The sequence below is a fragment of the Carettochelys insculpta genome, chromosome 4 (assembly GCF_033958435.1).
Source record: "Carettochelys insculpta isolate YL-2023 chromosome 4, ASM3395843v1, whole genome shotgun sequence".
Lineage (NCBI taxonomy): Eukaryota > Metazoa > Chordata > Testudines > Carettochelyidae > Carettochelys > Carettochelys insculpta.
Genome location: NC_134140.1, coordinates 128,742,815 through 128,770,362, shown reverse-complemented (window position 1 = coordinate 128,770,362; position 27,548 = coordinate 128,742,815). Strand labels below are relative to the sequence as shown.

The 27,548-nt window shown below is 42.2% G+C and overlaps 1 protein-coding gene across 8 annotated transcripts in view; it reads right to left on the bottom strand.

The window, feature by feature from the left end:
• The window catches only part of SLC4A4 (solute carrier family 4 member 4), a 245,757-nt gene that overhangs the window by 57,917 nt on the left and 160,292 nt on the right, over nucleotides 1–27,548 (bottom strand). For all 8 annotated transcript variants that reach the window (XM_074993785.1, XM_074993788.1, XM_074993786.1 and 5 more), the window contains 6 exons: nucleotides 22,704–22,861; nucleotides 14,662–14,749; nucleotides 12,904–13,058; nucleotides 11,746–11,859; nucleotides 11,132–11,306; nucleotides 3,036–3,169 (listed from right to left, as the gene is read on the bottom strand). In XM_074993785.1, coding sequence (XP_074849886.1) covers nucleotides 3,036–3,169; nucleotides 11,132–11,306; nucleotides 11,746–11,859; nucleotides 12,904–13,058; nucleotides 14,662–14,749; nucleotides 22,704–22,861 — 824 coding nt within the window. The remainder of the gene's footprint in view (nucleotides 1–3,035; nucleotides 3,170–11,131; nucleotides 11,307–11,745; nucleotides 11,860–12,903; nucleotides 13,059–14,661; nucleotides 14,750–22,703; nucleotides 22,862–27,548) is intronic.

Genomic DNA, 27,548 nt, shown 5'->3' with positions numbered 1-27,548 from the left:
GGCAGCCACACAGGGGCCCAGAGCTCCAGCCACTGTTGCTGCAACCCTGGCAGCAGCCAGAGCTCTGGGCTGCTTTGAAACCCCACAGCAGCGCTGCTGCACCACTTTCTGTGGCACTGAAAAAAGAGAAGGGCCCAGCGCCACGGTCTGAGCAGCGCTAAGGGTGAAATGGCCTGGTCCCTCGCCATTCTGTCCTTGGTCCCACCCCTTCTGAGGCCAGGAAGCCACCTCCCCACTTTGCCCTCGGGCCCACCATGGCTGTTGGCCCTGCTGGAGAACGGCATCCACTCCTGCTGAGCTCCCAAGCAGTTGCTTTCTTCCATCTAATTTAGTTCTCTACATGCACTCACTCAATTGCACCGGTGCACAAGGAAAAGGAAGAGACGGGCCCCAGTGTTAATCTCTCTCCCTTTCCCTATCAGGGCTGTGCTGAGTGGGAGAGAGAGGCAGGAGACCCAGAGCGGACAGAGGGAACCAGAGTGTTGGAGGAGGGAGTTCTCCAGTGTAGAAAAGGATGAGTGGGTGGCACCCAGCTCCTGGAAAGAGCACATACTAGTTTCCTGCTGACCTGGCTCCATCACCTCAGCCCCTCTCACACAGTGGGACAGGGAAGAAACCTCCAGCTTCATAAATAGCCAAGAATTTTAGCCACAGCCTTTTTCCAAAAGAACAGATTTTTTTTTCCTCCCCTTTCCCCACCCTCAAACCCTCTTGGCGTTTCAGTGCCTCCGCAGGAAGCTCTACCACAAAAGGGTCTGTCCACACTCCAGATTGTGCTGGTGTAAGTTACCTCACTCAGGGGTGTGGTTTATTCACACCCCGGAGTGACTGTAGTCACATCGCTCTAAGCAACAGTGTGGGCAATGCCATCATGGCATGAGAGCATCTCCTGCTAACATAGCTACCATCTCTAATGGAGGTTTTATTATGCTGAAGCGCAGGCCTTCTCCCCTCACCATAGAGCCTCTTCTCCGAGGGGGTAAAGTTGTAGCACTGCTAGTGTAAATTAGCCCTAAATCTATGGAGTGTGTAAAAACCAAGGATATAGAAGAGCAATCTACAGTCAAAAGGATCTAGGGAGGTAATTTAACCCACCATGAAGCAAATGGGATCTCTGGCTGATTGATTTCCATACAACTGCACAGGTAAATCCTACTACGCATTGAAGAAAGTTACTGCAGGAAAGCATGAAAGAAGAGTTGATGCTTGAACAAAAGGATGAACCAAAAAAACAAGCAGTCCTGTAGCAACTGAAAGATTAACATTTATTTCTTAGGTAATGAGCTTTTGTGGGTCTTTAAGGTGCTCCAGGGCTGCTTGTTTTTTGTGAAGCTACCAAGTGCCATGGCTTCCTGTCTAAAAGGATGAACGGGTACTACATTCTGCTAAACTTCTCACTGTGCTAAATGTATCAGTCTCTCTGTCTCACAGAGGCTAAGAAGTGACGGGGGGTTACCATGTTAGTCTGTATCCTATCAAAACACAACAGCAGTCACGCAGCACTTTAAAGACTAACAACATAATTGCTTTTATTATTTATAATTTATTTATTTATAATATAATTATCTTTCAAGTGCTACCTATGACTGCTTTTTGGTTCTGACAGAGGCCGAGAACTGCAAGTGACCTTACGTGTGTCGAACACTAACGATTAAGAAACACTATTGAAGTGGGGTGTGAGACAGACGCTGACATCATCCTGTGGTTTGAGAACCTCATTTAGTAATTATTCTCAGACAATCCCAACACAGCCAATGGTGGTGGGAATGATTCATCCCACTTCTAAATAAGCTTCAGATGAGATGCTGGAGATAGAGCACAAATGTATTTTTGCATGGCAGCTTTGCTACATCTCAAAAGCAGAAACGAGCATCTCTCATATTTTTGAAGTTGTGCAGAAGAGAGATAGGCATGGTCACATTGAAATAACCTTCAGAATACAGCTAGAATTATCCAGTCTGATTACTAACCATCCACAAAGGTTAATTTCCTTAGAAATCTCAAGATAATGACAGAATAATGCAATAATGTTTAGCTTTGTAGACCCCTCAATTTATGCCTCCTGTCTTATTGCACTCATAGTTACAATCAGTTAAATAGCTGTTCAATATGGCAAACTGCTTTGGGAGTGGACTCAGAGTTTTTGGTTTTGTACTCTGCAATTCAGATCTTGAACACCGAGGGTTCTTGCTTTATGGGGAGATGAAAAAGTCTGAGTTTGGCTGGTTCTGTTTAACTTAACACATTCCTGGTCTGTCTACCACCAAAAATGTCAACCGTGCAGCAGGTAATATTAACAGTAAGATCACTCCTGATTACATTAGAGGGGCAATCTCTCCATATGTCATGCTACTGGTATTATTGTACTGGAATAGCAAATAAAAATTGTGTGCTGATCCAGCACCTAACACCAAGGGCTGCAAATCTGATTGTGAACTTTATTATTTATACTGGTGTAAGACCAAAGCATAAACAGAGAAAAAGCCCTTTTCAAATTCGCAGCTGATAAACAAAAACTATTTCATACAATAAAATTCTATCTAGATTTGATGACAATATCTTTCATTGCCATGGATACTTTTATTGTTTGTGTACAAACAGATGCTGTTCCAAATGAGTGCCAGTTTAATGGGAAACTCAGCTGCATGGGAAGTCAGTGGGACTTCTGCCACTGAACTCCTGGAGTGGGATTTTGCTTTTACTATATGGAGAAATTTGCTCACCTTCCTATGCCCAGCGTGATTAAGGAGTCCACGTACATCAACCAGTTCAGTCCCACTGCAGTTAGGAGTACTCTGCACTGTCATCTTGTCTAGCTCACTATAGCTTGGCAAAACAGCGCTAGATAATTGGCAGTGGCTGAGATGAACAAAAGGAACAAAAAAGGGAGCTAGGCATCCAAACCTCAGTGGAATTCTATGAGCAGCTGGGAAAATTCTAGCCAGTTTTACCACCCATAATTCCCCCTTTAAATATCTCATTCCCAGCTAACATTGTATTGGCATTGGAAACTCTCCTCTCGCCCATTTACTTACTTGCTGAAATTAAAGAGAAGCCTTTCAAAGACAAGGACAGGTCCTGTGCTGCTCAGGATTGTGAGTGGCTGGCCAGCAAAAAGGCAGAAGACTGCTCCACTGACTGCCGTGCCCAGAAAGCTCTCCAACACGCCCTAGGGCAGACATACAGTACAGACGTTAATTTCAATGGACACTCCTCTTCACTCTCCCTTCTGTAATCATGAATGCAAGAGTGTATCAGGTGCATGCATACTGTATGTAGATGGGTCATTAGAGGGCTGGTTTCTAGCACAGCTTCATGCCTTGAGTTACTGATTTCATAAAATCTTGAGTTGCTCATGACACCTGGCTCACCAACCCACTCCCTATTGTGGTTATTCCAGGCACCTAGGGTCTTTGCACTCTTGTTCTCATCTGCGGGGACATTTGCAAAGTGTCTCAAGAAAGCAAGAACACAACTCCCATTGGAAATCTTTCACATTATGATTATGACATCCAAATGAACGTTTTTGCAAGGGGCCTCACAATAACAAGAATTCTAAACACGGTAGAAGATGGGCTGAGGACAACAAAAGAGTGTCAGAAACAAGGTTACTCAACAAAGCTCAGCCCTTGCCACGGAGCAGCAAAATATTTTTAAAATAAATAAAAGTGTTTAAGAAAAGCAGATTCTTCTTTTCACAACAGCTGTTTTAACAAGTGAGACTGCAACCAAACCAGACATTCATCCAGCCTTGAAGTATTAAGGCCCAAGATCATCAGATGTCACTAGAAAGTAATAAATTCCACATTTTATAAACTCTATCATTTCCTTTGGCATATATAATCGAACAGGTTAACTGAGGAATGATAAATGAATATGCTTTAGACGTTTCCTTGGATTTTCATGGAAGTTACTGCTGAACAATATCTAGTTTTATAATGTAAAGCACAAATACAACTTTACTGGCAGGTTTGGTTTGGTTTACAAATAAAATACAAAACAGTGTTACTAATAGTGGTACATATTGTTTTATCAAAATGGTAGTAGATGATGGAGTGGCTCTGCAAAAACCACTATCGCTGAGAGCAGAGTTAAAAATCAGACCCACCCATACAGTCACTTGTGCATATGAACTTTTAAAAAACTACACAACTTTTCTTTCCACCATCCCAAAGACTAAAAATACGGGATTTAAGTCTGTTTTTCTAAAATATGGTTCATATTCCTTTCAGAAACAAAGCAGGAGTAGCCACAATTTACACACACACACACACACACACACACACACACACACACACAGAGTCATAAATCACATGAAAATTGCTACTAAAGAACAAAGCTAAAATATACAAGAAGAGATACATTTTCTTAAATGCAAGGATATTCTTTATGCCACTATGTGGCTAAAACTAATTTTTAAAAAGTCAATGTATTTCATCACAGACATGATCAAGGATGTGTTCATCTGCAATGTGTACTGATAAGGATTTAAAATGTCCCCTTCCCACCAGTGAGGAATTGGCTTACAATAATAACTGGCGATTACCCAAACTGTATTTCAGTGGAGTACTTTATTGCTATCATTCACTCTTAAAAGTGTTGCAAAGTTTTATCCATTACATTTTATACCCAATATAGTGATGTGTATGGAAGGGGTTTGACACAATCATTTGATTTAGGGTAGGAAGTTACAATTGTGACTCTGTCTACGCTGAAAAGGTAGAAGCGTTAATATCCATCAGATGCAAACTTTTAAAAAAAACAAAAACAAAAAAAAAAAACCCTCCCTTTCATTTCTCCCTGCTCTGAGTAGATCAAGATGACATGGTAGTGAGAGCGTCAGCAGCCGCTTACTTCTCCCACCACCACTACCACCACGAGCAGAGTTGTATTCATATTGTAGCAGCTCTTGGACTGTTTAGAGAAAAAAAGCTCAGTATAAGCTCCCTGCCTGTTATACTCTGGTTCTCCTTATCACCAACCCCTCTTCTCATTTATTCATAACACCTTGTCCACACAGGGAGCAGAGCCAAACCAGGAGGGACTGATCTGAAGCTGAGAGAGGTTCCTAGAAGGTTTCTTGGTTAAATTTACTGAATGCCTAAAGGCCACAGCCATGTTCCAGACTTCACTGTGCCCTGAGGAACTTATAATCTAAATAGACCAGGCAGACAGAAGGTGGAGGAAAGGAAGTATTACTATCTGCATTTCACAGATGGGGAACTGAGACACAAAGAGATTAAGTGACTTGCCCATGGTCAGAGAGAATGTGTGTGGCATAGCCAGGCCTTAAACCCAGATCTTCTGAGTCTCATTTTAGTGCCTCCTTTCTGCATCACAGAGCATGGCTCCATACTCCTTGTAGAGCAGACCTTCATTTACATCCTACTTCCATCTTCATCCTTCTCAGCTAATCCATGTTACAGTTTAAAGGACAGTTAGTGTATATTTCAAAGGCTATCTAGTGCCCTAGGCTAACTGGCCAATACCCTGACTACCACGAAGAGGGACTTTGCTGACAAGAGAACGACACCACACTGATGAAATGGCACTAATGCAGCTGGACAAAACCTTCCCAGCACTAAGGAGTTACAGACAACATCTTCCATTGGGAACCAGCTCAAATTGACAGTTTTTATTATTTGTTTCTTTCCAGGATCAACACAGGTTCCTTTGACTTATTACAGAGATCAAACTGCAGCTCTTAAAGGCCATTTTTAAATTTTATTCCTGCGCTTCTATTAAAAGGAGCTATGGTTTCCATTTTTGTGGATTACAGTTTTAAAACAGAGACATTTGATTTATTACAAACACAAATGGGAAACTTTAAAAAACAAAACAAAACAAAAAAAAAAACTTAAAAACCTTTCCAGAGCCTCTCATAAAGGAGCTATTTTCTCTGTGGTTTGATATGTTGTTCTTTAACCTGCAAAAGAAAAATTGTGCAATATTCTTATGCCTGCAAGATTCTTAATAAATAAGGCATACATGAGTCATCATGCAGGTCCGTTCTTCAGTTTTTGTATTAAACTGTAATTAGCTACAAGACTTTGCCCCCACCCCTCCAAAATAGCCAGGCTCTAGCTCCTGCAATTGGACTGTTAACATTAGTGGATCCAATTGCGGGTTCAGGACCTGGTTTGTATGTCTTATTCATAGTTCAACTTTACTGTGTGGTTATATTCTGAGCACTAATTGTAAACACTGGCTCATGGGACTCCATTGTTATTCATTCAGAATGAATCCATGCAGCCAAGGAATTTATGAGCCTTTGTCCATTTTCTTTGAGGGGCTCCTGAGAATGATACAATTCCTCTCAATGAAAGGAATGGCATTTGTGTAACTGACTCCTTTTCTCTCTTTCAGCACTAACCGCAAGAGCTACACAGCCTCAGGCATGGATTCCAATGTATCTGGAATTTCTTTTCCTCAGCATTCCTGACTATGTCTGTAATTAAGAATAGTGTGTTTTGCTTAGAAACAAAAATCCTTGATGCAAAGTTTCCAAAGACAGTTTGGACATATCTTCTGTTGCTTTCTGGCCAGCTCCCTGGTTCAAATGCTACAAGCTGTGATGACAAACACTGATTCTGTGGTATTATTTAACTATCCACAAGAAGCAAGCACCATTAATTGTAGCAATTATGCATGGATATCACTTTTGGACATAGAGTTTGTACAGGTGACTGACTACTGGAAAACTCCTAGGGCCAGAGCCTCAGATGCTGTACTTCAGCACAGCTCGACTGGAGTTAAAGCTATGCCACTTGAGGCCCCAGCTAAAAGTCTGACCAACTCAGTCATAAGAAAATATACTTGGAAGGAAAGTCCTAACATTTGGCAGACGGTTCCTTTCCTCCTCTTTTTGGGTAGTCCAAACACATAGAATCTCTCTTTTCCCAAGAATCAATTCCCACAGCATTTTGACTCATAACACATTTGGTTTTGATAGTAAAAAGTAGTGCTTAGGCTCAAATGTTTCTTAACGAAAATAAAACTTCCAAATCTTACTCAAAGTGGCCCAGGGCCTGGTTGACATCTACTCAATTAGATGTGCGCTTTCTGAGACTTAAATGAACCTGTAGCCACTTCAGGAACTTAAAAAATTCTAGGTGGGCTATTCAACAGCACTCATCTGTTGGCTTGGACTTTTCAGCCAAAGAAGTTAATTAGTCTCAGAGGGGTAGCCATGTTAGTCTATAGCTTCACGAACAAGCAGTCCTATGGCACCATAAAGACTAGCACGTTTACCAGGTCATGAGCTTTTGTTGGTAAAACCAACTTCATCAGATGAAAACGAAGAAAAACAAAAGTTAGGATTTATATAGCAGGGAGAGAGATGAGGGGGGAGGAAGTTACCTGCCATAAGTAGGATGTGTCTCATTCCTGTGAATATAATATATTCCAGAGAGAGACATCTGAATTGGTATTCATTTACAAATTAGACACCTCTCCCCTTGGCCTGAATAGAGATCGTAATTGGCTTATGCATTACAAGGGCAATTTCTCCACCTTTAATAATCACAGGAATGAGACACATACTTAATTTGCTTCATTAACTGGTCCTACAAGTGCCGGGTAACTTCCCCACCACCACCCTGCCCATGCCACTATATAAAACCTGGATTCTGCTTTTCCTCTTCATTTTCATCTGAAGAAGTGAATTTTACTCAGGAAAGCTCATGGCCTAATACATTTGTTAGTCTCTAAGGTGCCACAGGGCTGCCTGTTATTTGAGAAATTAGTTACTATTGACTTCAGGAGGACAAGTGCCTGGCTGGGGTTAGTGCTTTTGAAAAAATCTCTCCCTTGATAACTGAAAAAGCGCCGAACACAGAGATTGCTCCAGTGTACTTCTGCATTCTAAAGCAGCTAAGTGGGCTGGCAGCCGGTGTTCCCTGGCAGCTGAACGCTTGGGTGGGCAGCCCAGGAAAGATTCAGGTGCCACCCAGCTGATGAGCAGAGTGCCAACAGCCACCCAGAGTGGGCAGAGTGTGTTTCATTAGGTGGTCCACATCTGCACATGCATAAAAAAATTATTCTCAAAATTATTCTTAAAATACTCCACCAGTAATATGGACCCTGGTGTTATTTCACCGGAGGCAGCATTTGTATAGAGAGGTAACTGGTGTTAATGGCACCATGTTGTCCAATCCTGCTCCAACAGGTCTAATGATAGCTAAATGGACTGGTTGTCCCACCACTGCTACTGCTGTGGTGAGAGATGTTTGTATTAATGCTTTTTAAAGAAAGCTGTGCCACACAAGGATGGCAATCTCCTAGCTCTAGAAGATGCAAAGGGCGAAAGAGGTATTTGAAAGACAAGCAAACAACCCAGAGAAATGAACCTTTACAGGACTCTCTCATAACTTCTCTCTGCTTCTCCTGGAATTGCATCATCGGATGTTCCATTTCATTTACATTTGCCACAGAACTGGTGTGTGACTAAAACAGTTATTTTTAAATGCTGAATACTAGCTGGTTCCTTTCTCAAAAATGGGAATAAATCATTTTTCCAGGAAAACTGCATTCTTTCCAGGGGGGCATCATCTCTGTCACAGCTGGATTAGATATCACACAAAGAAAGCAATAGACCAGTGCACCAAAGCCTCTCTTTTCTTTCCACTTTGTCCTTCTTCATCCTGCGCCCTCATATCCAATCAGGGCTTCAAAAGACACTTCTGAGAAACAAGACTGCTGCTTCCATCAAACAAATTCCAGATGAAAACAGAGAAAGGCTGCAGGCTCAGCTATAATGAAGGTTCACAGGATTCCCAAAAGAATAACTTTAGCCTGCGAGATGTTAAACAAAATGTGTTTATTCATCACTCTCTGCACCTGGCAGCCACAATATCATGAAAGATAACACAGGCCTCCTACTGGAGAATAAAGATGATTAACTTTCCTTCTTGGAAATTTCCCACATTCTATCACTGCTCTTTTTCAGCGTCTCCCAGCCTGGGCCCCAGGTGGCAGAAAGTCTCCTGGGGAAAATGCCGTGGGAGCAAAAAATGGCCATATGTTCTGCACGGGGACAGAGAAGGCCTGGTGAACAGCAAAGTGTGGGATGGGGGCATGGGATGGGTAGCCAATTCAATGCAGCTCCCAGGTGTGAGGCTTTAGAAATGCCCTTCTGTTGATGGAAACCTCAGAGCAGAGTGGAAATGGAGGCATCTTGCTGTACCGGGGAATCAGACCCAACACTGAGAAGTTATCACCCAGTGACCAAAATTGATCGTGAAAGTACAGTATACTTCCCCGAAGTATTACAACCTTACAACAGCCGCAGCCCACAGAGGATGGGCAGCACCCACTTATGGCTGCTGTTGCTTTGCTTACCCCCCCCACAATTACTTTTTTTATTTGCTAAAGGAATGGTAAGTCTCTGAGTTCTCCAGCAATATGTAATGAATATGCAACATGGCTTAATAGGTAAGAGGAGTTATTTTAATATATGTAACGGTTATTCGCATCTTCCATCAAGAATCTTCCTTCTGGGTCTCTGAATTTTCTAGCAGATAAGTTTTGCTACCTCAACTTTTATTCACTGGATAAAAAATTAAGCCTTAACTGCAAAGGTTTTTTGCCTGTGCTAAATAAATGGCTGTGCCGATATTCTTCTCCAGCGCATTAAACTTTCTAGGGTACCAGCATCCATTTTACAATAAATTTCACCTTGTAGAGCAGAGCAGGGTGATTCTGTTATGGTCCAGTGAGCATAACCCACAAGATAATTGCGCAGCAATTATAGGTAGAGATTATTATTGGTGGTCCTTGGTCCTTCTCATCAAGCTCACCAAAGGGTCGGGGGGGTGGAGGGGACAGACTCAACTTTTCAAAGGGCCCAGAGGTTCAAAGTGGCACCAGTGGAGGCCAGAGCTCCAGGTCCCTTTGAATTGCTGTGGCCACACAGCTCCAGCTGTGTGTGGCTTGGAGAGAGAGGTGGGTGGCCAGCGTGACGATTCCATTGGCACTGAGGGCCGAATGCTCCAGGCCCTGCCCTTTCTGCCACTGGCCCTGCCCCTTCCAGGATGCGGAGCTCCCCCCTCCTCCCCCTGCCAACTTGCCCCAAGGTGGTTCTCAGCAGTGCTGCTTTTTTTCTCCATAGCTATTGCATGGCCAGTTTATTCTATGGGCCCACCGTGGAGACAAGCTTTTGAGATTAATCACATTTGCATGAGGAAAGGAAGTGTGCTGTTCAGCAGGCTGCTGCACTTCCTTTGACTCTGTAATTTATGGCATGGGAAGGCTACAATTTGGCTAGGTGTTCCCTGATATTTGTTTTTAAATAATAAAATTAAATTACTGCTGTGGTAAATTTAGTTATTGTTCAACCAATCAGAGCTGTTCTATTCAAAGTATGTAATTGTAACTGAATCTTGATAAATAAAATAAATATTTGTGGTTTTTCAATTTTAAAGAGGCCAAAGGACAGTTAAAATTTACGCACACTTAAATCTTGCATAAGCCATTGACAGTAATGTTAACTCAGAATTATTTCTCTTTGGGTTTATGTTATTGAGCCATATTCTGAAGCTCTGACTTTAATTCTCAGTCACATAAAACTCCCACTGACTTCAGTGGGAAACTCTGAGTATGCAGTAGAAGTATCAGAATTTGACCCTTTTCATTCAAAACAGCTTACATTTGGTCCATAATGTTTGTCTCCAAAACACATTTTAAACAATTCTTCAGGTCTACCTCCTTAGCCCTCCTGTTTTGCCGGACAACCACACAGCAATATTCTTTTCAGACAGACAGAAAACTCAATGAAATGTGGTGCATGCCCTGTTGAGCTCTGATGACATGGAAAGTGTGAATCAAAATTAATGCATTTAATTCAAATTAAATAAAATAGTAAGGAACGCAAAGCACTTAGCATACTTGAAGAACGCCAGTAATTTTGAAACAAATGTCATCCCCTCTTGCTTACTGCTCAAAGACAATTTAAATCTAACTGCATCTACAATCACTAAAAGAACAGAAATACAACAACAGGCACAGAAGCGAGGTCAGTTAAATCTAGTGCTAAACAAACAATCATTGTACATAACCCATCTGTTTCCTTGTTCTGTAGAAGTGAGAAAACATGGATCTGCATGGTTTGTAGGAGTACGAAATTATTTCTAACCTGCATGTTGTCTGTAGCATCACCAAGGAGACCTCCAAAAGTGATAGCATTGGTCACTGTGGCCAGGTAGATGAAGAGAATGGCTGAAAGAGCTTGGATGTTTAAAGCATCATAGAAGTCACTGGCGAAGAAAGGGATTTTCCTCTTTATGTCTTTGATTAAACCACCACAAAATCTGAGGAAATAACAAGAGATGAAAAACATGAGGAAAAGCCTTACAACATTCATCATGATGAACAACTCCTCAAGGGCATCAGCAAAAATGAGGGATTATTCCGTCTGAACAGCACGTATGGCTGCCAGATATGAAAGAGTTTATTGTACTTTGTAACAATCAGCATATTTTCACACTTCCAAAGGCCAAGCATTGCACATGTGACTATCAATCTGGGAGTTCTCATTGCTTTAGTCTCCAGGATGAGACACCTTAAAGGACTCGACGATACAGACAGCTGGTGTTGAGGATCTTTTAAAAGGTCTCAAGTTCAGCACAAAAAAAAAAGGGTCACAGGTCACTCCTGAAAGCTGTGACCATGCATTCAACAAGATGCAAGGCTAATGGGACTAAAAGGGCAATGCGTCATTCTGAACAGATCAGAAAATTCATCACTGACCTTCCAGTTCGTTGTAGTTCTTCACAATCGCCGTGACCCCCACCTCCGTGTCCCCCATCATGAGGTGTGTCTCCATTCATCTGCACATTCTCCCCACCCGAATACATGTTTTTCCTACACAGGAAGGCAAGTCAAACTGAAGCGTGAATGGGTTACATGCCACAGGACACAAATCTATACCCAGCTCCATCACACAAGTCTTATATGTGTTTTTAGAAGAAGCAGCACATGAAAAGCCAAGCACACCGCCACAGAATGGTCCAGATTACAAGCAACCAGGCTGGCATGCTGCACATAAGGGATCAACTTATTGCATCCTGGAAGTTGTAAAATAGAATTCAATACTGAGCTTAACTATAGTTACAAATGGCTTGGTGCATTAGGACATGCCATTCTCCCACCAAATCACTGCTACAAATTACAAGAGTGCTGCGAGGACATTCCCCATGGAGTTATTAGCAAAGAGAACACAATGCAACCTTCTCCGACACTGTTTTCAGGCACGTTCTTTTCTATTGTCTCGTGGAAAACTCAATGCTAAGGAGAAAAAATGACTCCTCTGTCCCCTTCCCATCCAAGCTCTTCATTACCCTTTCCCAGCACTGTTTACATACCTCACTTTTGACCCACATTTGCTAGATTTTGTTCCTCAATCTCAGGCTTGAGCTACACTAGAATAGACTCATCTTCAACCGACTTACCTGGCTGTCCACCCAGAGGGAGGTCAACAGGAGAGTTTTTGCTGTGGACCTCTCTTTCTCCTCGCGACAGCAAGGAGTACTGTACTGAGGCTGACTACCAACCTCAGACAATTCGATTTTGCATGTCTCTACCAGGTGAGCAACACAGAACTCTGGAAATTGACCCCGACTGGGTTGACCTTCCCAGAAGTATACACACGGCCTGGGAAAGCAACTGCATGTGAAACAACCTACGTGGCCAAACATGACTTCCTCCAGATACTCAACTCCAGTTACCCTACGCTTCTGTCATAAATGAGAACAGGCATGTGCCCTGCCTACATAAAACACCACTTGCTTTATCATAACACATGTTCTTGAACTCAGTGCATCCCCTCCCTTGGTGTTCTCCAGTAAACATGCTGGCCCAGGAGGTCTTACTCTATCCCTGAGCAGTCCAGTTGCTTCCTGCTCTTACCTTTTATCAGAAGAAGGGAGAGATTTGGGTGGCTCTATCCTGATGGCTGGGTCCCACTCCCCAGGTGGAAGTACGATGACTTCATCCAGGAACTCATCAATTCCAGCGATCAGGTCCTGTCTGTTTTTGGCTTTATAAGCAATGTCGTGGAACACCTGCAGGGGAAGCAACAGTCTCCATGCAGCAAGGGTTGAACATTTCCTACAGCCCAGACTTACCAAACAAATGTAGCTCTATCAGAGAAACTATCAGGTTCACGCACAGTATATTACCCAAAACAAATGGTGCTTTGGCCAGTCACTGAGGAACCTCAGAGCAATAGTTAATAAATTTTAAACAAAAAATTATTTTAAAACCAAAATCACTTTTTTAAAAAAAGCAAAGACTTTGCCACAAAATCTGTTTTTTTTAAAATACTTTGTTTTCCACAGCGTTTTACCAAAAAACTTAGCAACATTTTTCAATGTGCCACAAAGCCAGTTTTCAGTAACCATGCGTTTTCAGTAATGCTTTGGGCAGGGTCAGGGGAAGTCACCAAATTTTAAAGAAGTCACTAAAAATATTGAGAAACTAAAAAACAAAAGCGGGTGGTTGGCTCTGAAACCTAAGAAAGAGAATCAAAATCAACATTTTATTCAGTATTTTAAATTACATGTTTTCTGGCCACCGCTGACAGTCAGGGAGTTTAAGGCCAAAAGAGATCACCAACCTCTTAGGACTAAACTCCTGTCTATCGCAAGGCCACCAACACAACCTACAATCTACCCCTAAACCCAACAGCTGAAACTAGACCAAAATATAACAGCCCACAGCAGACTAAACTACTGTGGACCACAGGCAGAGAATAGGACGGACTGAGGTGCACCAGTGTCTAAGGTCCCTGAAACACCAGGGAAATCACTCAGTGAGACACACCAAGGAAGGCCAATAGGAAGTACACCAATGAGGCTGCAGCGAGTGGTTAGAGAAAGAAAAGAATACTAAAACTGATTTTCATAAACATATTTTGAACCTTTCGGAATGAAAATTCAGATGGATATTAGTGCTGGGGGAATCAATCTATGGGAGTACTTGAAAACTAGTGGACATTAGAGAAGCACTGGAGGAATGAGAGGGGAGGCACCTGGTTACTGGTAAAATTACCAGATTGTTCTGAGCACAGGTCAAAATATAATAAAAAAGTGCAGAAATTAAAACTAAAAGAGCATGACAAAATGCTAGCGTGCTGGTGTGATATAATTTCGCACAGCCCACGACACATTCAAAACCAGAAAGTTCAACCTAATGTAGATAGCCAATTGTGTCCCATTATCGGTGTGCATTATTAGGAAGTAATCTGTAGGTACACAAAGGGATAATGTACAATTATTAGTTAAATAAAGCAGTAGTTTGGGATATGGTACAATACATGTTGGGTATAATGAGTTCTACCATTAAATGCACAGTTGGAGCAGCTGTTGGGTACATGTGATCTTGAATTGTGAATAAAGGTGGAGAGTTTCTAGAGCTACATGTTTACAGAAGTATAGAGGCAGATTAAAATTATGTAAGGAAAAGGAATTTAAAGATCAAAATTTGAACTAAGCTGCACATAAATTCAATGTACAGGGATCCAATTTGCCATCTCAAGCAGCCTCATGTACATTATGTCTATGTGGAACCCAAAAGACACCATACAGCAAAACAAGAGGATGGTGGCCATCTAATTAGGTGACACGACAGAAAACAAGTGGACATGGCATATGTAAAGATGCCTACCTCATCAGACATCAAAGTGGCAATGGATCGACCAATCTCATGATAAGATTTAGCTTTTCCCTTCGGCCCCAACAAAACAAATAAGAACCTGACCAAAGAGAAATAGACCATTACCTTAAGATAGCAAACCATATCATTTGCTCATTGTACCATAAATACAATAAATAAAGACGAAGCATCTGATGAACTGGGTCTTTGCCCACGAAAGCTTATGTTCATACATTTATGTTAGTCTATAAGGTGCCACAGGACCCCTCGTTGCTTTAATAAATATAGAGAACACAGATATGCAACTTTGCAAGAATCATACTGGTGTAATGACAGATGCAATGCATTCCATTTCCCCATCAAGCAAAACAAGACATAATTACATATTAAGGTGCCAGGCATTCACCTAACTGCTTCCATTGAAGTCAATGGTAAAACTCTCGCTGACTTCAACAGTACTAGATTTTGGCCAGTACTGAGCACGTTTGAAGACCCCACTCTAAATCCACAATGCAGGTATAGTGAATGAAACAGCCACGGTGAATTTTATTTCAGCATACAGTAAATTCAGGGTATAATAGTGGTCCAGATTCAGGAGTTAACACTATGCCAGAGGTTCTCAAACTTCATTGCATCACGACTCCCTTCTGACAGCAGAAATTACTTCATGGCCCCAGGAACACAGATTGAAGCCTGAGCCCATTGGAGACCCACTACTCTCAGCAGGAGGCCAAAGCTGAAGCTCAAGGGCTTCAATCCAAGGCAGGGGGCCTGTGACCTAGGCCCCAGCAAGTCTAAGCCAACTCTAGCAACCTTGTTTAAAGGGGGTCAGAACCCCCTTTGGGAACCTGACCTGCACTTTGAGAACCACTGGACTAAGCAATTCTGTACTGATAATCCGACCCCCACATAAACTCAAAACTTCTCTCTTGGTACTTTCTTACCTTCTCCCCCATGCTTGTGAAAGTGAGAAATTCACAGCACTGTAGATTTAACATTAAGCGAGCAAAATGAACAAAAGAGAGTTTAAAAGCCTGGGAAATCCAATTTGTAATTGACAGATGATATACAGGATGAAGAACTGATGATGCCTCACATTAAACTTTGAAAAACACTCTATTGCCAAACAGCTGTATCTAGAGTTCATCATCATCTGGAATTGAATTCCCCTGTTCTTTACTAGCAAGGTTGCATGAGAACAGGTTCTTTGTTTAAAGGAAAGCAAAAAGAACCCATAGGCTCTGACTGAACAAAAGATTCTCTTTTCTTGTAAACATTCTCAGTAATAAAGTTTAGGCCGAATGGTTTCTGAATAGAAAAGCTTTTCAAAGGTTTTCATTAAGCATCAGCTGCTCTGTAACTAAAAACATTGTTCTAAATTCAAAGCCAAAACAACAAGAAGCAATACAAAAAGAATACAAAGCCAATAGCCCTGATACAGTCTAAATAACCCATGCAGTAAAGTGAGTTTGTTCTACACTTTTATAGCAACATGAAGAAAAGGAATGAGAATAAAGGGCTGCCGACTGTATTAGCCTTTCATTCTCTGGAGAACTCAGTTGAAACCTTAACTCTAGGTAACTGCAGTGCTTTGCAACCTCCTCTTCAACAAATGCCTTCCCCACCCAGGGCCCTTGGAAAGTCAAGCTGATAGGCTGTCCATGGGAATCTAGATAAAGTGGTTTTGTTGTTGCTTTGAAAGTGGAAACACCAAGACATCTAATATACTTTTCTGAGTAGCCACGTAATGTCATCTTATTATGATGAAATTTTTCTTCTCCCCTCATTTACCCCCAGGTTGGTGTTTATAACCTTCACTACTTGTCTCATGCCTCCATTTACACCCTGATCCAGCTCCCATCAAGGTCAGTGGAGCAGGATGAAGCAGGATCGCGGACTGTAATCTCTTTGGGGCAAACACTTGTGCCTATGAAGAAACTCAGCCTATTACATTAAGAGCATAAAAAGCAGTGAATGAATCACTCAACAAGTATGTGTGCTGCTATTTCACTATTTGCATCATTTTGACATTGCAGACAGCCCAAGTAAATTAGACCAACATTTTCAAATCCGGGTGCTTGAAATTAGGCTGCTGACTCCATCTTCAGCCTTCTAAATGGGAGTGGGCTGATTTTCCAAGGCATTAAGCAGCCACGGCTCCCACTGCCATCACCAGCTGGGCCTAGGCTGCAGTAATCTGTAGCCTCACTTGAAGGCAGTGAGGATAGCAGCAAAGTTAAACCCACCTAAGGTTACTTTGAATCAAATTTATGCAAAGCCATGGGGAGGCCAGCACGTTACACTCAAACATGGGTTGGAAAATATTTCACCTAATCCAGCCTAGGGCTCCTATCACAGGTCATCAGATGCAAGTTCCACTAACGCTAGGCATACACTGCTATGCAAGCATACCCGGAGTAAACCTGTAAGCCACCATTTTAACCTCCCTGGACATTCAACAATGGATTCGACAATAGCCATTCTTCTGCAAAAGAAATTTACCATAAGATTACAGAGGTAGACATCTGAATTGGAATTCATTTACCAAGGCCTGTATAGAGATCTTAACTGGCTTATGCATTACAAGGACAGTTTCCCCACCTTTGATAGTTGCAGGAATGAGTCCCATCCTACCTAAGAACATAAGAACAGCCATACCGGGTCAGACCAAAGGTCCATCTAGCCCAGTATCCTATCTGCCGACAGTAGCCAACGCCAGGTGCCCCAGAGGAGGTGAACCAAAGACAACAATCAAGCGATTTGTTTCCTGCCATCCATCTCCCGCCTTCGACAAAAGGCTCATCACCATACCTTACCCCTTGCTAATAGCCATCTCTGGACCTAACCTCCAAACATTTATTTCAAACTATGTTAGAGTCCTGACCTTCACAGCGTCCTCTGTGTGAAGAAAAGCTTTCTTTTATTAGTTTTGAACCTGCTACCCATTAATCTCATTTGGTGTCCTCTAGTTCTTATATTATGGGAACCAGTAAATAACTTTTCTGTCTTCCCTTTCTCCACACCATTCATGACTTTATATACCTCTATCACATTGCCCCTCAGTCTCCTCTTTTCTAGACTGAAAAGTCCCAGTCTCTCTAGCCTCTCCTCATATGGGACCCATTCCAAACCCTTAATCATTTTAGTTGCCCTTTTCTGAACCTTTTCTAATGCCAATATATCTTTTTTGCGGTGAGGAGACCACATGTGCATGCAGTTCTCAAGATGTGGGCGTACCATAGTTTCACAAAGGGGAAGTAAGATATTCTTCATCTTATTTTCTGTCCCTTTTTTAATTATTCCTAACATCCTGGCTGTGTCTACACGTTCCCCAAACTTCGAAATGGCCATGCAAATGGCCATTTCAAAGTTTACTAATGAAGCGCTGAAATGCATATTCAGCGCTTCATTAGCATGCGGGCGGCAGCGGCGCTTCGAAATTGATGAGCCTTGCCGCCGTGCGGCGCGTCCCGACAGGGCTCCTTTTCGAAAGGACGCCACCTTCTTCGAAGTCCCCTTATTCCCATGAGCTCATGGGAATAAGGGGACTTCAAAGTAGGCGGGGCCCTTTCGAAAAGGAGCCCCGTGGGGACGCGCCGCGCGGCGGCAAGGCTCATCAATTTCGAAGCACTGCTGCCGCCCGCATGCTAATGAAGCGCTGAATATGCATTTCAGCGCTTCATTAGTAAACTTCGAAATGGCCATTTGCATGGCCATTTCGAAGTTTGGGGCACATGTAGACGTAGCCCCTATTTGCTTTACTGACTGCCGCTGCACACTGTGTGGATGTTTTCAGAGAACTATCCATTATAATTCCAAGATCCCTTTCCTGATATGTTGTACCTAAATTTGCCCCCATCATATTGTATGTATAATTGGGGTTATTTTTCCCAACGTGCATTACCTTATACTTACCCACATTAAATTTAATTTGCCATTTTGCCGCTCAATTTGCTGAGATCTTTTTGAAGTTCTTCACCGTCTGCTTTGGTTTTGACTATCCTGAACAGTTTGGTGTCATCTGCAAACTTTGCCACCTCACTGCTTACTCCTTTCTCTAGATCATTGATGAGTGAGTTGAACAAGATTGGTCCCAGGACTGACCCTTGGGAAACACCACTAGTTAACCTCTTCCATTGTGAAAATTTACCATTTATTCCTACCCTTTGTTTCCTGTCTTTTAACCAGTTCCCAATCCATGAAAGGATCTTTCCTCCTATCCCATGACCACCTAATTGACATAAGAGCCTTTGGTGAGGGACCGTGTCAAAGGCTTTCTGGAAATCTAAGTGTACTATGTCTACTGGATCCCCCCATCTGCATGCTTGTTAACCCCTTCAAAAGAATTCTAATAGATTAGTAAGACACAACCTACCTTTACAGAAACCATGTTGACTTTTGCACAACAAATCATGTTCTTCTACGTGTCTGACAATTTTATTCTTTACGATTTCTACTAATTTGCCCGGTACTGACATTAGACTTACCAGTCTATAATTGCTAGGGTCTCCTTTACAGCCCTTTTTAAATATTGGTGTTATATTAGCTGTCTTCCAATCATTGGGTACCGAAGCTGATTTAAAAGGATAGGTTACAAACCACCGTTAATAGTTCCGCAATTTCACATTTGAGTTCTTTCAGAACCCTTGGGTGAATACCATCCGGTCCTGGAGACTTGTGACTGTTTAGCTTATGAATTAGTTCCAAAACCTCCTCTAATGACACTTCAATCTGGGACAGTTCCTCAGATTTGTCACCTATAGACGACAGCTCAGATTTGGGAATCTCTCTAACATCCTCAGCTGCGAAGACTTAATCCTGCTTAATTTGCTTCATTAACTGGTCCTGTTAGTGACAGGTAACTTTCACACACACATCCTGCCATATAAATCCTGGCTTCTGTTTTTCCACTCCATTTCATCTGATGAAGTGGGTTTTACCCATAAAAGCTCATGACCTAATCAATTTGTTAGTCTCTAAGGTGCCACAAGACTGCTTGTTATTTGCAGAAAAATTAGGCCACATTATTTAGGAGACTAAGTCTGATTAGAGGACTCTGTGTTTATGCACATAAATCTGAAAGCTATGGTCATGGCTTTAGCTGACAACATAAAAAGGAAACCCTAAGGGGAAAACATAGCAAAGATTCCACTTGCAGCACCCTTTGGGCTCTGAGAGTTCTGAAGTGCACATTATCAGCAGACAAGCTCCCTGCACAGGGAGGCTGAAACAAAAGATTGAATGATTAGCTAGTCAATCAGACTGCATAGACCCTTCTGGGATTTCCTTTATTAGATTTCACAGGATGCAACCACTGAAAATGGTTCTCCATTACTCATACAAACAAGCTAATGAGCTTCTCTACTCTGATTACAGCTCACATTTGGTTTGGAGGACAGCAAATGGATAATATTATTTCCTAGGGACGGTAGGTGGATATTAACCTGGAAGGATGTATTGCTTTCAGTAATGCTCTGGAATGATTTCATGGGGGCGATTAATCTCTTCTACATCCAGATTTCTTGGCTCCTAAGGACGCCTAATTTTTCCTCTTCTGGGGAACAATCAGATGTGTGTTTGAAAAATAAATAAGTAGTATCAGACAAGAGATCAAAAACTCATGGCTAAAAAAAAGAAAGATTCACCCCAATTTTTCCAATGTCTTTTTAAAAAATAATTCAAAATGTAAGCAAAGTAAACATGCTCAAACATTTCTTGACAATTGCATTCTAATGCTCCAGTGAAACCATTCTCAGGGATGTACACTGCACAATTATTAGTAAGCAGTGTGACCAGACCATCAGTATCAGGTAATCTCTGAGCACAGGCCCTGACAATTATTGAGGAGTTGTCACTTACACACAATGAAAAGGCCCATATTCTAGTTAAATATTGATGGGTATTTCTACTGTTGGTAATATAAGTTTATAAACTTTAAACTTGTGAACTTTCTGATAGGCTTATAGCCCTTTAATCGGTTTTGTCTTATACCTTAACTGTTTTTTTGTTCTTTGCTCATGCAATCACTGCGTTTCCTCTTACATCAATACCCTTAAACCTTCTCAATACTGTGTAAATATTACCTTCATCAGATCATGGATGCACTTTTATATTTTTGAAATGTTCCCATAAAATATGTATTTGCACACAAGTACTTTAAAAGTTATAGAATCATAGAGGATTAAATTTGGAAGAGACTTCAGGAGGTCAATTAGTCTGAACCCTACTCCTGACACACACAGGCCGTGTCTACACTAGCCCCAAACTTCGAAATGGCCACACAAATGGCCATTTCGAAGTTTACTAATGAAGCGCTGAAATGCATATTCAGCGCTTCATTAGCATGCGGGTGGCCGCGGCACTTTGAAATTGATGCGGCTCGCCGCCACGCGGCTCGTCCTGACAGGGTTCCTTTTCGAAAAGACCCCGCCTACTTCAAAGTCCCCTTATTCCCATCTGCTCATGGGAATAAGGGGACTTCAAAATGGCCACACAAATGGCCATTTCGAAGTTTACTAATGAAGCGCTGAAATGCATATTCAGCGCTTCATTAGCATGCAAGTGGCCGCGGCACTTTGAAATTGATGCGGCTCGCCGCCGCACGGCTCGTCCCGACGGGGCTCCTTTTCAAAAGGACCCCGCCTACTTCGAAGCGCCGCGGCCACTTGCATGCTAATGAAGCGCTGAATATGCATTTCAGCACTTCATTAGTAAACTTCGAAATGGCCATTGGTGTGGCCATTTCGAAGTTTGGGGCTAGTGTAGACGTAGCCACACACACACCCACACAAAGCAGGATCAATCCCAACTAAATCATCCGAAAGTATTATTACATTTCACATTCAATTCCAGACAACGTAAACGATCTCTGTAAATGGATATATAAAAATGCATGTATGGTGCCAGCTGCTATTATGTAATTGCATTAAGTAGCAATGGTGTATTTACAGTAATACATATATATTAACCAAGCACCTCTACCAGCAATATGGAATTGGAAAAAAAAAAAAAAAAGTGATTTAACCACAATTCAATCTGTAGGCAGCCTGTATATCTTTTCATCATAACTTTATTGTCCTTCACTGGTAGCTTAAGTACATTTTACTATGTACTTTTATGACTAAACTACTTTCATGGTTTCTGCCTGCAATACACAAGAAATGCTGTACATATATCTAAGCTTCTACACTTGTTTTAAACAGCATTGCTGTGTATTGCCTAGTTTGAGAAAACAGTATGTGATTGCATAATTATAACAGTATGGACAGGCATCTGAATAGGCCCTTAGCTTTCATATATCCTGCTTTGAGTGTTCATGGCCTTGATCCTGCCAGTGTTTATCCATATATGTCATTTTAAACACGCATGTGCCCATCCATGTGCTTGAAGTATGTACACTTTTACAGGTCTTAAATCAGTAACACAAACAGGGACATAGTTACCCTAAAAAAGTCACATCCCTGCTTAAAAAATGCACACACACAAGGAACTCCTAAATTGGACGACTATTGGAAGATTGTGTTCAATGTATTCACTTTTCATATTGGACAGCACTCCCCCCCGCCCCCATAAGCCCAGGATTTTACTCTTTGCATCTAGTCAGGTTCGCTGTCCTCCTGGGCGGCAGGGGAGGGGCGGGCTTTGAGACACAAATAAGGGAGATCAAAGCATTTTAAGAGGAAGAAAACATTCTCATGAAACCAGAAAAATGCGCAAGGGGATTCAGAGATGAGGGTGGTACTCCCCACCCCAACTAGATTGCAAGTTGCTAGTGCTCCTTTAACATTACATTAATATGTCTTTATGTAGCTTTACAGTTTTGTTTTGTTTTTTTAAAATCAGATATAGCAATGCACCCAAGTTCCCAAACTGACTGAGGAGCAGATGGGATGATCTGTTAGCTCAGTTCTGATAGTCTGGATTAAATATATACATCTACCGGCAGTTACATTACAGAAAGCAGTGGAGAAGTTTCCCTTCTGGAATGGTGTCATTATTCTAAAGATCAGAACACTTTTCTGATTCATGCTGCACACTGGGAGAGGTTCTCTTACCGGGTAGGAACAGGGACTTCTGTCAGAGCACCCAGCATAACGGCCTGCTGCAGCCGGACGAAGGCAATGAAAGGGTTTTCCAAGAAGTCTACCTCCCCCACCAACACATTGGAGGCTTCAGCATCACGGGGCAATTTCTTCATAAATTTATTCTTCAGCTGTGGCAGAAAGAAGAGAAGGGAGAAAAAAGTGGTTCTCTCATTAGGCGGATTAATAGGAGTACCAAATCAAACTAATCCAACCGTAGCCCATCTCCTGCAACCCTTCCATGATCTGGGCTGGCGTACAGCTGCATGCATACTGTTCTTTGTTTCACACACTGTTACCCCACCACAACTGTCAAGCAGAGACAAGACTGGGGGAAGAACACCTGCTGTGAGAGTGCTTTTCCCACCCCTTCCCCCACCTAAAAAAAAAGTCAAATTTCTCCTCAGTTGAAGAGTTAGCAAGGCTGCCATTAGGGTTGAGTGCCAAGTCACTGCTGGGATGAATGGGGATAGGTAATGCCTCTTGGGGCTATAGTTTCTCGCTGAATTTCTAGTTTTAGGAACACTGCATTCCATGACCTTCATGTTTTTATCGACATCATCAGGACTAGAAACATCAAAAAAATGAAACCCTGCATTCTGCAGAATCTGATGGCCCACGTTCTACAAGGAGATATACGTTGTGCAAAGACTGAGCGGTCTATTTCTTTGCCCTTTGCCCAGTGCTAAAGCATTAATGAAGAAGGATAGAAAACTCTATTAGGCTGAATTGGACTGTTAGGAGCAGAGCTGGGATGTTCATAACCCAGATTTCCCCCACAATCCCACCTTTCATGACCCATCCCATTCATTGGCCCACTGGGCACCACGGCAGCTACCACATGAGCTTTGCGTAACAGCACTGCTACCCCAGGTCCCTGGAGCAGAGAACTAAAGTGGGCAGGAGGCCAGCTGGCAGTTGCCCTCTACTCTCTCCAGTCAATATCAGTGCAGGGCAGAGAACAGCAAAGCAGCAAACAAGGAAGGGGAACAGTTGTTGGGAGCATCCAGTGGAGCATAGCCAAGCACACACCCGTGGCTTATTTTATAAGAGATGGGAAAGAGGTGCGGTCTATTTCCCCCCATGGGAGGCAAAGGAGGAAGAGTCCCATTCTGTTGCTGAAGGAACAAGAGAAGGGGAAATGTCTCGTCAGCTGTTCAAACTGGGCACATGCCATTCTGCCCCCAGGACTCAACAGAGAGGGGTTGCGAGCCCTGGGCCCTTCCTCCCATAAAGAGCTAGGTTAGCCGTGTTCAAGTGGGGTGTGGCTAGAGAGAGACTGAAGGATCACACATCTCCTGGTTGTGATACCCCCTTAGCTTTGGATAAGCATCCAAACACCAAACCTTTGGAGGATCTGCTAACAACCACATGAAGCCACCTTCTAACAACAACAACAACAACTACTACTACTACTAGGTCTCCCATAGTGCTTCTGAGCAGATCTGAAAGTAACTTTACAAAAAGTCACAGTTCTAACACCCCCAGGAATGTGCAGAAAGCCTAGATAAAGCTCCCGCGCTCCGCCCCAGAGTGTTTAGAAATTATCATAGCCCAAAGACTCACTTTTTGCAGATGAAAACCTGCATGCCCCTCAGAAGCCCAATGAAAAGCCTGTTTGCATTTGGGTGACTAACAGACTTTTCGAAACACACGCTGTGCATGTGCTCTATTTCCCTCCCCCTCTTAAGATGTGAATGGATTCACTCGTTAACAATCTCCCAGCATTCTTTTGGTGTAGCGCAAGTCAGAGTGAGTCCATGGAGCGGAATTTCCCATTTAATGGGCAGATGAGCATGGAATTGCAGAATTACAGATGATACACAAATGTGTGCATGTCAGGGGGAGGATGGAAATTTATGGGACAAGACCCACTGATCCATTAAAGAACAGCCATGCCTACCACCAGTGAATTACCATAAGTTAAATACAACCTGAGCTTTTGTTTTGTGAGTGTCTAGGTGAAAAAAGATCACAGATATTTAATAAAAACATATTGTACATAACTATTATGTCTAAAAGGGAGCAGATACTAGGCAAGGACTATTCTTTCCCCATCCTTTCCCTAATAATAGGCACATAATTTCCCTTACTCCTGTCACATTAAACATGAAAATAAACACAGCCCAAGCCTATGAAGGCTACAGAGGTCATTGCAGGTAGTACTTTGGCTATGCAACCAAAACGCATCCTGATGCTTTTAGCCAAGCTCACATCCTTTACGTCTTAACCAAACCATCACAATCAATGTTTTATCCCAATAGCACCTATTTCGCTCTTACTCAGTCTCCTAATACCTTCCTCTTGGCACCCCACTGTAAATGTAACGTGAAACTTCCATTAATGCTGTTACTATGGAATATGCGCTGAGAGCAACTACCAACACTCTGCCAAGCCCTCAGCCGTTAAGTGCCAATGTTGCCCCACTGACTTCAATGAAGAAATTAATTTTATTGGAGCTCTGAGAGTTTACGCCAGCTGAGGAGCTGGTCTCGCTGCCTGCCCAAAGCTCCAGAACATGTACAAGCTGTATGTTTCAATATTTATAAACAGGAAAACCTTAAATGCACGGGGAAAAACATGAGGCTTGGGCTAACTTCCCAGATCAAACTGCTGCTAAGTTTTAAAATTTAGGTTGCTAAACACTTCCCTGCTCACTAAGACAAGGAACACCAGATACCTAGGAGTTAGAACAAGCTGAGGTCATCAAGGAAATTCTCATTGAGTTCTAGCCAGGGTAGGATTTGCAGTCTGGCATAAGAAAGCCTATGGGCAGTGGCATTCTAGAGGCATCTACAAGTTAAAAAATGAATGGAAATATCTCATTTTTTTTATGGAAAACATGAAGATCAGCTGGTGGCAGGGGCTGCTGAAGATTCTGACACCTTGCCCTGGTTCTCAATGGTCCATAAATTCTGGAAGGCTTTGGGGAAAGGCAGTGAGCAGGGTCCACTGGTGAATGGAAACACAACAGGTTTTTCCTGTAGGTTGGGCTCTGTGGAGACTCCAACAGAGATTGATCTGCTGTTGGGTGGAGGAGAAGCCTCAGTGCGTATGACCAAGCGGAATGAAGGAAAACCTGCTTCCCAGCCCTGTTTCTCAAATCACTCCTGATGGGGCAGTGGAAAAGGGAGTTGGCAAAATGGACTTTCACAAGAGTGACCTGAAACCAGTTTGTGCACTAGTTTCTGAGGAGTATCCAGTTGGAGTTTATAGGTACTGCAGTCACAGAAAGGCGTGTTAGTATTTGTAATCAGTGCTTTCTAACCTTGGGGGTAAAGTGCATCCCTGTGATCCACTTTGCTGATATACAACATCACTGTAATGGAGGAACCAGGAATGATTCAATTATTTCATAGTTATGCCTTACAGGCAGGGAACTAGATTTGATGACCTACTGAGGTCCCTTTGGCTACGTCTACACAGTAAAGTGATTTCAAAATAACATCTGTTATTTCAAAATAACTGTGAGCATCTACACTACACACATGCTATTTCAAAATACATTTGAGACAGCGGGCACGTTATTTCGAATTTTGTAAACCTCATTGCAGTAGGAATAAGATCTATTTCAAAATAGTTATTTCAAAAACAGGTGCCGTTAAGACAAGGAACAACGCTATTTCAAAAGAAGCCATAATGGCATTCAAGGGCACTATTTCGAAATAGGCGCTATGCGCCTGGACATGCTTTTGTGAACTAGCTGGTGCTATTTTGAAATGCATTCTTGGCTACGTCTACACTAGCATTCCTCTTTCGAAAGAGGGACGCAAATGAGGGAAATTGAAAATGCAAATGAAGTGCAGATTTACATATCTGGTGCCACATTTGCATATTCTTTCGAAAGAAAAGCAGTGTAGACTTGGCTCTTTCGAAAGTAATCCCCATCTTCGAAAGACCCCTTCTCCCTTTTTAAAAAAAAAAAAAAAAAAAAGAGAAAGAAAGAAGTGTTCTTTTGAAGATGGGGATTACTTTCAAAAGAGTTACATCTACACTGCTTTTCTTCTTTCGAAACAAGCTCTTTTGAAATAATACGCAAATGAGGTGCCAGATATGTAAATCTGCACCAGATACCTAAATCAGCCTTTCAAAAGAGGAATGCAAGCGTAAACGTAGCCCCTGTGTGCAGCTGTGTTATTTTGAAATAAGCTATTTCACAATAGCTATTCCAGAATGGATTATTTTGAAAGAACACTGCTATGTAGATGTCACCTTCCAGTCCTACACTTCTGTGATCTTAGCTACACCAGAGCAAAAGACTAACATTGCCAAGCTGGACCTGGTGTGTAGATGACAGCATTAACACATCTTATGTTTTCATCAAAATCAGAGGTGCAGAAACACCATCAGCAGCGACACACAACACACTCCCAGGCATTCTCCTAGCAGCTGTTTGCGCCTTATTGATAAGAATGCATTTTAAATAAACCCATGCACTGTTCACATCTTCAGTATCAAAATAAACCCAGTTATGCAACTGGTAGAGTCTCTGTATGATCATATTTCCATCACCACCTTCTTTCCTTATTCCATAGCTCCCTTTTCTTCACCACCCTCACTTGCAGTATCTGGTCTAAAATATAGACTATTCAAAAAAGAAAAAGACAAAAAGCTTTGCTTGAGAAGTCAATGGAAGTTGCACACAGAGAGCAAAGTAGTTATCTACTGCACTATAGCAATTATAAAACCTAGGCATTCAATAGCAAGAGGATGAACTGTTAAGGCCACACTATCTATTTTGTATTGTCCACACATTACATTGGTATTATTCCCACCATGTAGGAATATGTATATTTTAATCACACAGATTCTCTACAG